This window comes from Nanorana parkeri, unplaced genomic scaffold (genome assembly GCF_000935625.1).
Source record: "Nanorana parkeri isolate BGI_ZX_2015 unplaced genomic scaffold, ASM93562v1 scaffold236, whole genome shotgun sequence".
NCBI classification, from domain to species: Eukaryota; Metazoa; Chordata; class Amphibia; order Anura; family Dicroglossidae; genus Nanorana; species Nanorana parkeri.
This window is the reverse complement of record NW_017306504.1, coordinates 498,320-511,835: the sequence shown is the minus strand read 5'-3', so window position 1 is coordinate 511,835 and position 13,516 is coordinate 498,320. Positions and strand designations below refer to the sequence as shown.

General features: G+C 41.5%; 1 protein-coding gene across 1 annotated transcript in view; it reads right to left on the bottom strand.

Annotated features, from left to right (window-relative positions):
* Positions 1–13,516, bottom strand: part of NTRK3 (neurotrophic receptor tyrosine kinase 3) — a 588,664-nt gene that overhangs the window by 83,779 nt on the left and 491,369 nt on the right. Inside the window, exon 13 of the mRNA XM_018556369.1 lies at positions 4,318–4,448. Coding sequence (XP_018411871.1) covers positions 4,318–4,448 — 131 coding nt within the window. The remainder of the gene's footprint in view (positions 1–4,317; positions 4,449–13,516) is intronic.

Here is a 13,516-nt window from a genome sequence, read left to right as displayed (position 1 = left end):
TTAGTTTACATAATAACAATAATATTATTGATGATAATAATAAATAATAATAATAGAAACTGCTCAAGGCACTGTTGTTTTTTAAGTAGCCGCAAAATAAATATGAGAGAGTGGATGTTTTATTGACAAGAAATCACTGGAATAGACTTTCACCCTCCTATATTCACATTTAATATAGTGATGGGTTCACAAATTAGCAATTCTTTCTTCAATATTGTCTTAGAGAAGCCAAAGGTAGAAATCTTTACCAGTTTGAGAACAATCTTCACTCCATTTGTAACTACCTAATTGACACAAGTCAATTTCCATGTTAAATAAACCATTTTCTCTCATAATGCATTATTTGGTAGTGCTGTACATCTAAAGGAAGACCAAGGGTGTAGCTACAGAGAATACACATTTCTATAGGCCCTGTGAGTCATATGGAACCATAGAGCTTTGCATGCTCTAAACAGGGAAAAATAATTTATCTTGTCTTCACATTTAATTTCCTAACTGTAATTTGCTGTTTACATTAGTGCTAGGCTTTGAAGACTTCATAAGAAGGAACTAGACTAAAGTGTATTTACAATTAGGCTCCTTTTTCAGAATTAGTTCCAGTGCACCATCATTTATAGTTTGACCACTGAAAAAGGGTGAGCAAATAGAAGTTTTATTTTTTCTCTAAAGACAAATAGGCTGTTCATTTTGCAATGGAGTTTCCCATTAGCTTAGTGAATGAGGTGAAGCTCTAATGATTTTCATCATCCAATTATGTATGAAAAAAATGCTGTTTTTTTTCCTTGCATATAATTGGGCAATTTTTTGCAAATTGAATTCTCAAATCAACCCCAAAGTTTTTTCTATAGAAAGTGCCTCAGGTGGCCTCTAAATATTCTCTGGTTTTTACTTGCGTTGTTTATCTTGAACACGACTTAAAAAAATGCATGTGTGGTTATGCTACTACATAATAAAAAAATGATTAAACAAAACAGCACCACCTGTTTTATACCTTAAATTTAAAAACATTCTATAATAATTTATTATTATTATTATTTAGAAAGAAGGATAGATAGATAGATTATTTTATTAATGGAGACTTGAATGCCCTGGGCAAGTAGTCATTCTATCACTTGGTCTGACTAGCTGCCATTTACAAGATTAGAAAGGTCAAATATGATTTAATTTTCCCTCTGCCCTAATATGGAGCAAAAAAACTTTAATGTATAAATTTGAGTTTGTTCCAAACTGGCATTTATAACTATAGTAGTAGCTCTTGCCGAGTGAACTTTTCTTGTCGGAGTGCCATCCTGGCTCATTTACTCTTTCAAAATGGCGTTTAGTCATTAAGCTCCTAAGTGAGCATCTGCTGCAGAAAGCCATGTTTAAAGTCTCTTGAGGTATAAAACACATGCCTGTCAGAGACACTGTACTTAACCTTCTCTCAATGCAATCATGTCAAAAAGCAATATATTGGGTAGACCCTGAGGTTGCTTCTATCCTAGCCTCCTTTTTAACATTAATGTTTTGGCCAAGTGGCTCAATGAAAATCTGTCATGAAACATGATTAAAATCATGTGAATCAAAACCAGTAATTGAAGGTAGCAAATGCTAATTAGACTCGGTTTGCCATTCCTTCTGAATAATGTAATTAACTCATCTAAATGAAGAACTTGCAAGACAGTTTGGCCAATATTTATTAGGAGAATAGCTTTATCAGTGGTTTTATGATGCATAAATACAGTACATAAATGAATCTGCTAAAGCACTGTATGTTTGTTTGTGTAATGGGTTTGTCAGCCCTCTCAATCACCATTGGAAAGTATTCAATTAGGCACAAAGTCTAAGAAAAGTCCAATCTTAACCAGGGACTACACCAAGGAGGTTTGGGGTTTTCAGTGTGATGCTCCTAAGCAAAGTGCAGTTCCAAATTATAAGGTAAGGACCTTGTGCAAAATAAATAAATAAATCAAGGTCTGGGCAAGCGAGCAAGCATACTTGGGCAAGTATATTTGGTCAATGACATCACCCAGGATTCCCTGTCTGGTCTATTTACAAACACCAGCCAGTCAGGGATCTTTCATTTTCCAGCCTTAGTGCTACCATAATCAGACTTTTGGCTGACATTGCCAGTTTATTTGCCTATTCACCAAACTGTTCAACAGAAAAAATACATAGAAGAGCGCAACTACCTGAGATAATGATTAAATACTGAGCAGCCTGCTGTGAATGGCTGAATGGTTGGAATTGAAATGGTAAGTGTATAACTTACGGTTGTGATGTCATGGATGGGCACATACAATCCCTGTGATCCCGTATGGTCAACAATGTTTATCTATGTATTCCCGGACAGGAAGATCTGAAATGTCCAGGGTATCCCCAGGCCGTGTACTCGGCTGGCCGGGCCGAGCCGCGGCTACTGGAGCAGGAGAGGGAGACCTGCCCGGCAGCTGGAATCCGCACTGAGCAGTGTATTGCTGTGTGGTGTGCGGCGCGAACGCTAGAAAGTCCAGTGAGCGGTGTTGGTCAATGCTCGTGAGTCCAAGGGAGATGTGCTATGTTGTGAAACACCCCTGTAGGATGAGTTGGCGGCTACGCGTTTCGAGGGTAACCCTCTTTGTCAAGCCTTGGCTTCAAATTGGGATCTCCTGGCGGAGTTCTGCACAAAAAAAGTGGATCGAACTCATTATAGAATTAGATATTCACCAAACTGAACAGGCTGGCTTTAGGTCCAACCTATGTTCAACCCTAGTAAACGCTGCCACCCATTCCTTATAGATGTTGAGTGTGTAGCATTACCCCCTAATGAGCTGCTGAATTTGTTTTGATCCTTTCATCATTCCACAGTAATCACCCACGATGTACCTGGACCCGACAATCTCTGACACACTGTGGGAGAGGTTACAATCCTGTGCCCTAGGTGCCTAGGTAGAATCTTCCTGCCCTGTTGCTAAGGGTGGGCTTCCTCCTATGCTCTTGGCTTTCTCCTTTTGCTGTACATCAATGCCAGGGAGGGAGCAACAATCTGCAGTCAGGTTTGTGACATTCTTCCAGGCAGATTAAAGGGGCTGCCTGCTGGCACTAAATATGCAGTACATTTTGAGTGACATTGCATTGCCTTAAAATGTTTCTATACAGCTTTTCTTTGCAATTAGTTGTATTTTCCCCTGTAGACACTCAATAAAGTAACACAATTAAAACAGACTATGTACCTTTAATATATGTACTTTTATGGGTTCTCTGGCAGGTTCAAAGTGTACTTTTATGTGTTAGCAATTCTGATTAACTTTAAATGTTCTAGCAAATAATCACACATATACAGAATAAAAAGCATTTTTAGGTACTTTAAAAAAACGGCTTGGAACACATTCACGCACATTTAGGGGCCACTGCCTATACATTCACATTCTTTAGAGATATTTCTGAGTTGGCTTACATCAGGAAATGCTTAGTATACATAAGGTAAACACAATACAATAATGCCTGGTTCACACCTGTAAAACGCTCAACATGTGAAAACCAATGATTGCCTATGGGCATGGTTCCCACCTGGGCATTTTACAGTGCGTAGGAATGCGCTGCAAAACGTGCTACGCCCAAAGAAGTACAGGAGCTTCTTTGGGGCGTTTTGCCACGCGTTTCCATTGGTATTCCCGAGTGTGGATCGGGGTTAACAAAGTGGTAACCCCGAGCCACACTCGGGAATGCAGCGTACAGGTCTTACCTTGTACACGATCCCCGCTGTGTCCTCCGGCGGCTGACGACTTCCGGGTTCCATCCCTTGCTAGCGGCCGCGTCGCAGGGAGGCGGAGCCGGCGGGAAGTTTAAGATTGAAACAAAATTTTTTTTTTTTAATAGAGAAAATAAGGAAAAAACAACAAAACAATTATACCGCCAGTGAAACGTGCGTTTCACTATACGTAAAAACGCGCTAAAAAACGCTGAAAAGCGAGCTAAAAAAATACGCTCAGGTGTGAACCCAGCCTTAAGCTGAAAAGCATTGATGTAAATTATGGGACACTGTATTATCTTATACTTTGTTGTTTTGAAAGAGCACATGTTTTCTATCATTTTATACTACAAGTGATATGCTACTAACAGATGACAATGTTGTAAAACCTATGTAAATAAACTACAATTGATTCTTAGGCTTTCTATTATAATGAATAGTTCTAAATGATGGGATATCTGTCTAGTTTGTTGTGTGAATCAAAATTAAATAATTGTCTACATCCAGAAATATCAAAATGTAGGTCATCACTTTCTCTTATTTGTATCATACAGTGAAATAATAGGTATTGCATGCCTCAGTAAAGTATTTTCTTTTGCAACTGTTACCTTGACAGCAACAAGCATCTTGTCTTTGGTTGGGCTGAGGTTATAACACTCAGCAAGGAACACCTTTCCGAACGCTCCTTCCCCAAGTTCTCTCTTCAGAACAATGTCTCTCCTCTTTATATATTGAACATCTGCAGATAAGAGAAACAAAGACGATACAAATGCATTTAGAATGTTTCTAAAATAAAGAGAAAAACATTTGAAACTTTTCAAAAACATTTTTTGAACAATAGATCTTCATTAAAATTTTATAGATTGCATAACAAAGTATAAAATCAGTATATTTGATGCATACAGAAAAAAATGCGACAATACAGGATTATGGCAGTACACGTCAAACCATTGATGGACACTTTGGTTTGTTCGTCCCATAGAGTCAAAACCAGTGTCTGCAATGACACATGTAGAGAAACTTTTCAAATGTGCCTAAAATGTATTATACTCTTGTGAGGAGAGTGGGAAAGGGCACAGTTTACCAGTAGATTACTGTGATAGGCCACAGGCAAAGTTTTTATTAACAACTTTTTCGTAAGTCTAACATCAGTGGCAGCAAGGATTTTGAACACACTAAGCAGTGTGTTTACATCTAACAAATTGACTGTCATATTTTTTCCTTAACCTCCCTGGCGGTAATCCCGAGCGTGACTCGGGGTTCATTTTCTCTGCCAGGAGCGGTAACTCCGAGTCACGCTCGGGGTAACATTGCAGAGCTGTCAGCGGAGTTTTCTTACCTTCTCCTGGCGATCCAGCGATGTCATCCGCTATGATCGCCGGCGAGAATGATCTATGTCCTCCGCCATGATCGCCAGCCGGCATCTGACTTCCTGGTTCCGTTCCCTGCGAGCAGCAGCGGCGCATGGGAGCGGAACTGGGTGGCAAATTCAAAAGTGAAACACACATAAGAGCTGATACAGTGTAATCTGAGAGGACTACACTGTATCACCTCAGATCTGACACTTGATAACTATACAGTGCCCCTTGCCTGCCATTTTACTGCCATTTGTGCTGTCATTTGTGCTCATAAAATTTTTATAACATGGCATCAAAAAAGCGCCACGTTACTACAAAAGCATTTTTGGACCAGTTGAGTGACAGCGACACGGAGGTTCTCGCAGAAGTGAGCGATAGTGAGTCGTGGGGAGATTTGTCGTCTGACACGTCTGACACTGATCTGGCAAGTGACAACGGCGATGATCCTGCACCTGACCTCAGCGATGTGCGCACTTGGTGCCCTATTGACTGCGATACGGACCAGGTAGCGCCCCCAAGATTCCCGTTCACTGGATCACCTGGGATGAAGGTAGATGTTGAGCGTGACAACCCTCTGGCATACCTGCAATTATTCCTCACTGAGGAGGTAATTGAAAAAATTGTCACGGAGACAAATCGCTACCAAGAGCAGCAATCCGCTACGCTGCATGCCAGGTTTTCCAGAAGCAGAAAGTGGGAACCGGTGACCAAAGAGGACATCTGGCAGTTTCTGGGACTCATCATTCTTCAGGGGGTGGTGGGGAAACCGCTCCAGAAATGGTACTGGACCACCAATAAGTTACTGGCCACTCCGTTTTTTGGCACCGTGATGTCAGAATACCGGTTTTCCCTCATCATGAAGTATTTCCACTTCACGAACAATGAAGAATTTGATGAGGCCACGCATCCTGCGCCCAAACTAAAAAAAATCTGGGAGGTATGCCAAATGATTGTGACCAATTTCCAGCGGACCTACGTGCCAGAAAGGGACGTCAGCGTGGATGAAAGTTTGATGGCCTACAAGGGACGCCTAAGCTGGATACAGTACATTGCATCCAAAAGAGTGCGGTTTGGCATCAAATCCTATATGCTCTGCGAGTCATCCACTGGGTACATCTGGAATTCGGTCATTTACACCGGTAAAGGCACGAAGTTCAACCCCAGGTACAGCGGCTATGGGATGGCCACATCATCTGTCCTTACACTGCTGGAGCCATTGCTGAACCAGGGATATTGTGTGACCAGGGACAATTTCTACACGTCTCCGGAACTGTATGAGATTTTGCTGCAAAACAAGATGGATGCATATGGTACCGTTAGGCCTAACCGACGTGACATGCCATCTATGTTTGCCAAGAAAAAACTAAAAACCGAAGAAATGGTTGCCTGGCAGAAGGGTAAAATGATGGCAATGCGATGGCGAGACAAGAAAGACGTGTGTCTTATGAGTTCTGTGCACAATACCTCCACTGCCATGGTCCACACAAAAGGTGGGAAAGATGTGCTGAAGCCGCAAGTCGTGATAGACTATAACAACACAATGGAGGTGTCGACTGAGCCGATCAGGCAATGACATTTTATCCGGCTATGCGCAAACAACAAAAAAATATTATTAAAAGATCTTCAGGCATCTTCTGGAACAATGCTTTGGAATGCATATATCCTGCACAGAGCAAAGATTGACAAGCCTCTTGTTCATTCTGACTTTATATGGAAGGTGGCTGAGCGGATTTTTCTCAACTACCAGAAGCCATCAGTAGCTGTGAACAGACTTGGACGTCGTGCTGTTGACGTTGTCAATCCAGAACGCCTGACTGGTCGTCACTTTATGGACTACATTCCGCCAACCGCAAAAAAGGCAGCACCTACCAGGATGTGCGTAGTTTGCTGCTCAAAGAGAGATGACAATGGAAAGAAAGTCCGAAAAGAAACCAGGTTCCATTGTCCTGATTATGACGCCGGACTTTGTGCAGTCCCATGTTTCAAAATGTATCACACTCAGGATGTTTATTTCCCCTTATGTGGGCTAGGGACCACGATAGCAGGAGTCATGGGAGAGAGCAGAGCATAATCACCGAATATCTATTTACTGATGGGCTCTGCAGTAAATGAAGCCGTAAGCAATGAGCAATTTGTCCCTTCCAGTTTCTGAGCTTTCATTTCTGGGTCACAGTGGCGGGGGAAGAAGCTGATCAAGCACAAAAACATTTTAAAAACCATCTGCTCCTATGTACATGCACATACAAATGTGCATGCATGCGCCAAGTGTACCTATGTATGAAACCGGTGATTGCATCACACATGTTAGGTATCAGGGTGCATGATGCGTGAAAGAATCCATTATATGGTCATCATTAACTGTTACATCAAAACTGATGACCTGTAAAGGCTTTTAAAGCATAATCTATGGACAATTTTGGTTTCCAAAATGTGTTGCCATTTCACAGGCACTGCAATTATAAGACTTGACATGTCTGGTATCTATTTACTAAGCATAAACTAATTTTTTGTATTCTACCAAAAATTGGGTAATATATTGTGTTTGTGTGCACTAAAATTAACTACAAATTTAACGTCAGAATTGCAACTACCACCATTTGATTTGCCAAGGTCTCTGCTTTTAGAAAATAATTAATTCGGGGGGGGGGGTTAACTAATCTTCCGACCTGAAATGTGCATTTTAACATGTGTGCAAAAAATGCAAAAACAGCTCTGGCAGTGAAACAGTTAAGGAAGACATGATTCAATTATTTAGATAGATTTGTGTTATACTGCCATCTATAGGTCAATTTGGACACTGGCAAATAAAAAAAGCCATTGTCCAGCAAGGCACCCACTCCCATCATGCATCTGTTTTGCTCTAGGAGGATTATTGTACTTTCTCTACTATATTTTTCTAGCTATTTTAGGGCTAGTTCACACCAGATGCAGTTGTAATGCAGTCCGTTCAGTTTGGCAGCTGCATCAAAATCACGTCACACAATGCTTTCCAATGGGATTTCTGGAGCTCTGTTAACACCAGTACAGTCTATTCCGATGCAGTCAGAAAAAATACTGCTAGTCTCAATTTAGCTGCACCCGATCACAAAGGAATGCATGCAAACGCATCAAAAATGCATGCAAATGCAATGGAACTCACTGGACTGCACCTGAAAGCCTATTTTAAACTGAAGAAAAAAAGCGTCAAAATCACAGTAAAAAAGCGGATTGGCATATCATCAGCAGCTTTGGAGGCCTTACCCAGACCCCGCTGGACTGAAGATTGTCGGGCTGCCTGGAATGTGACTTGGGCTGGCACAAGGCTCTGCTTGTGGTGTTTTGCAGAACTTTGTGTACTGTCTTAGACATAGAGTGCTTCCCAGGTCCAAAGCTGTGGTGCTCTGGTGTGACCCATTCTCTGAAGACTCTTAAATGTGTATGACATGTGAGCTGAGCATCAGGAGCTATTATATTTATGAAAACCATTGAGTGCCATCATTACTATCCTGTTTATTTTGGTTTCCACCACATCACACTGGACAATTAAGTGCTGCACCACAGGTTGGAGTGTCACATGTCACACTCTGTTGCCACTGAACAGCGGTTTCGGCTCAGGTCAAGTGACCTTGCCAGCTATAGCGATTTTAACCTTTCCTGCTTTCAGTAGCTAGTTTGTGATCATCCATTGTATTATCTTGTGTTCTCAATTAAGTTGCCCCTGTTAAGTGGTACAACATGCAGTGTCCCTCTTCAGGGACCTGATACCAACACCTTGAATTTTTGTCCCCTGTTTGAATCAATACACTTATCAGAGTTCTTCTTAGCTCCATCACGTGTGGCCCCCTGGAATTGAGGGGCCTAAACCTGACCCTAACCCCGAAAAATCATCTGACATACCCGCTACTGTAGTGATGTCTGAGCCTTCTAATGTGGAGGATCTATCTGATGAAGTCTCATAAATCCTTAAAATTTTGTTCCTGAGGTGCCAAAAAACGCTGCCATAGTTCCCAGGCCTAAAAAAGATCATATTGGTTCTTATTGATGTTGTACATGCCACCTTAAAAATAGAAGAACAGCCTGTAGCTTCTACTAGTGCTGTTACTAGTCTGGGATCCCTGAGAGGCCCCAAGACTATAAGAACCTTTTGGACACACTCCTTCCTTGAACCTGTTCTGTAGCTAGACTGAAAAACTCCTGACAAATGATTCACTCCTATTCACTATGTTTTCAATGGCTACTGGTGCAGGCTGTTATTAAGAGCTGGATATTCCCATTGTGGATCTGGGAATTTTGTGCCCTAATAAAACACTTACTATACCCGTTGAGGATGCTTTAACATTTAGTGCTCTAGTGTTTAATGATCCCAATGACAAATGTCTGGAAACCCTTTCCAAAAAATTGTTTTTGCATGCAATCTGCAACCTGTCTTAGCTGTGATGTCAGTTTGGAAAAACTTAGAAGAATTAATTAAAGCATTGTCAAATGATCCACTCGCTATCCTTACTGACTCTTTACTTGTAGAGCGTTTTGAGCTTTTGCTCACAGCATTAGACAATTGCATAGACAGGTTAGTCGATATTGTCTGTCTTATTTCCCAAATGAGTCTCCTGCCGATGAAAATGCAGAGAACTCTTTGAATAAAATGTTGGTCTGTGTAACAGTAATATAAAAAGTGTTTGGTCCCTAAGCCTTTTGAATGAAAGTCTCGTTGGTGCTTCTCTGGAAACCCTCATAAAGGATTTTCCTGGGGGTACGAGTACTCATTTGCCACAGCAAAAAAAGCCCCCCCCTCCGAGGCCGAGAATAATTCCTTTTGTTACTTCAAAAACTCAATCTCCAGGGCCAGACCTGAGCTGGGGGCTAAGTTTAATTGTAAACCCTGGGCCTCTAAATCCCCTAAACCTGTGGATAAATCCCCTTTGGCATTGTATTTCCCCCGTGTGCGAGGAAAAGTTTTTTTACACCAGGAAATAATCCGTGAGCACAATTCTGACCTTTCTGCATTTAGGCCTGGAGTGCTATCAAAGGTAAAATCTTGGTCCATGAAATCTAATTCCCAAGACTCCTATTTGTTAATTAAGACTTTTGTACAGGGTGTTTCTCAAATAGCTCTTCTTGTACAACAACCTGCGACTCTATGGGATCTAAATCTGGTTCTGTCTGTACTTCAAAGACTGCCTTTTGAACCGATAAGGGATATTCCCCTTACCATTCTTAATCACAAGGTTGCATTCCTTGTTACCATCATTTTTGTGAGACATGTGTCAAAGCTAGTGGCCTTGTCCTCTAAAGAATTATTTCTGGTCTTGCGCAGTGATAAGGTGGCACAGAGGCCTCCACCTTTTCTGTCAAAGTACACTCTACTAGGTCTGTGAGTGCTTCTTAGGCTTTTCACCCTCAGACAACTACTTCCCAGATTTGCAAGACTGCCACCTGGTCTGAATAACTGAATCTTATATCACCTAATGAATGAGAAAGAAAACAGGATTTTTTTTAAATTACGGTAAAATCAATTTCTTGGATTTCATTAAGGGACACAGGTTCCATCCATTTGTGTTTGTGATCTACTCCTAGTACTGCTTTTCTACAAAACAGAAGTATGCTAAAAGTGGGAGGGGGTTATACCTGCCTGGCAAATGGCTTTTGTGCTTGCCGGTGTCCAAATCCTCCTGTATGTAGCAATAAAACCCAGTTGTCTATGAAAAACATAATCCTGTGTCCCTCAGTGAACTCCAAGAAACAGATTTTATGTGGTTTTAAAAATCCTGTTTTACTATGTGATATTATTTGTAAAGAGTGTCATGACAAAAGTCAGTCAGCGTGACTAGGAAGGATATAGGAGTCCTGGTTAAGAAGGAGTTCTAAAGTCCAAGTGTGGGATTTTGCTTGGACTGAGATGATGTCACCAGCCTGCTGCAGGTAGAAGGAAACATTTCTGGCTCATCTACCCCAGTGATCAGACTGGGACTTTATTCTTTGCAGCAAATCACAAAGTGAGAGGCTGCAGAAGGGTTGGATCTGTGTTGAGAACTGCACAGACACCAGGATTTACATCTCTGAGCCAGCACCTCAGTTCAAGAAGTAGAGACACATACTCTGGAAAAAAAAGAGATGGAGGCATTGTCAGTGAGAGTGTTGCAAGTATTACACTTTAGTTATCAATGCATGTACTTAATACAGAGAATACTCATATTATGGACTACAATTTCAACACAAAATAGTAAACTAAATGTGAGCTTGGAGCAGTGGCTTCTTTACAACACACACAAGGACCATGAGGATCTACAGCCGAGTGATACACAAATAAGCAACATTTTTGCTAATTATTAGGGTGGTTAATTGCATTTTTAAGATTTAACTTCTGAGTTTATTGTCACTTTAATCACTGTGGACATCTTTTTTGGTGTTCGCATATTCCCAGAACCAGCAAATACCACTTTGGTTTATGTACTGAGGATGTATTGTAGGATAAGATACTTGGTGCCACCTTCTCACGTAGACTAAAGAACACATGGAAAGCAAAGATTTAGCGGCTGCCCATCATGAGCTAGAGGTAGAGTAAGAAGCAAAAAGGTGGAGTAAGAAGCAAAAACATGAACTGGGAAGGAAAAAAAATAGAGCAAGAAGTAAGAAGGATCAGATCAGCTGAGGGTAAATTAGTGTAGTCAGGGCTGGATTTCCCACAAGGCCATCGAGACCTGGCCTTGGAGTGGCAGGGAGTAGAGGGGCAGCAGGGGTGTGGAATTCCTATCTCCCAACGCCCGGGACATGCAGTTCCGGGCACCTGGTGGGTAGTTGTTTTCTATATTTAGCCCTTCTTTGGGCAAGCAGGGATAAATATACAGCGGAGAAGCCTCTGCTCATTTTGTACAAGTGATCTCAGCGATGTCTGCAAGTCTGTTGATGGGGAGGGGGGTGCATTGAGGAGCCAGGGATTTGGGCAACAAGAGAGTAAATTCATCCCTGGGTGTTGTGACTAAAACATTTGCTACTTTTTTTGCTGCACGGTTGCCACATTTATAACCATGGGAATGATTGTGTGAAGAATAGTGGAAAATGCATTGCCAGTAACATGATCCTTCTTTGATAAATGACTGGCAAGTACCCTGCCAAACTATGGAACTGGTTAATCTTTTTTATTTCCAAAGGGCAAATGTCCTTTGGAAATAATAGGGCTTGTCAGATCTGAGTAGGTGAAAAGGGAATCCCATCAAATGTGAGCAGCATCCTAGCAGAGAAGAGGGGAAATTTATAACAAAAGAAAGAAAAACAGGGGTTTGTGAGAGGTATACCACTACAGCATTGATTGTTTGTATAAAAATAGAATTTATTTTACATATAATTAATAATATAAAACAGACCCTATATAATTTCCTTACACTACACCAAAGAAAAAATCATTAAAAAAGTCCCCCACACGTGGGCCAGCCATGGATGGGGGATGGGGGATGCGGCTGGCCCACATGTGGGGGACTTTAGGATTGCTGAGAGGTGCTTGTTGGGATGGTCTCCATGCTTCCTGCTGCTTTGAATTGGCAGGCTCTTGGAACACGAACAACTTTGAAAAATCGATCCAAGTACAGCATAAGCTACAACTAACTACAGGCGACTGTGCATCCTCATCTACCCTTGAAGTCCCTCAATCTGCTAGCCCCGGGGTCCGCGAGACAACTCTGGACAGAGTGGTTACGTCGGTGGGTTATTATCCCCGACTCCACTCGACACAGGGAACTCTGACCATATCCAGCTACTTTTAGTGGTCGATCAATCCATGATCCCCTGATGAAGCAACATGTGAGACGTGTTGGGACTGGATATACTGATTCCCCACTGATTTTATACACTGAGTGCTAGTGAATGATATTGAATATAAGGGGATATAAGATGCTATATGGGTCTATGCTCCTTTTTTAATGATTTTTTCTTTGGTGTAGTGTAAGGAAATTATATATGGTCTGTTTTATATTAGTCATTATATGTAAAATAAATTCTATTTTTATACAAACAATCAATGCTGTAGTGGTATACCTCTCACAAACCCCTGTTTTCTTTCTTTTGTTATAAATATCGGTTACCTAAGGGGGAGAGGTTATCCCAGGGGGCCGCTGTGCTAGCAATTCACAATTGTGTTGTTTTAGAGAAGAATCGGAAGCAAAGGTTAGTGAAGGGCTATTGCTCAGAGAGTGTGATTCAATGCCTCTTTATAAAGGTAATTAAAAGATACAAATCAAGTAAGTGAGGCATTATTAAAACACATAAACATAGATACTAAGCTATAGTGAACAGAGAAGTGCCTGCTACCATAACGTTTGTTGTTACTACTGTGACACAGTTTAACCTCTTGCCGTCCGCCCGTAGTAAAAAAACGGACGGACGGCACTGCAGCATCTGCGGGTTGCCGTCTCCAGACGGCAATTTTTTTCTGCTCGCGCGCGCCCCCTAGCGGGCACGCACGGGCAGAAAAGACCCG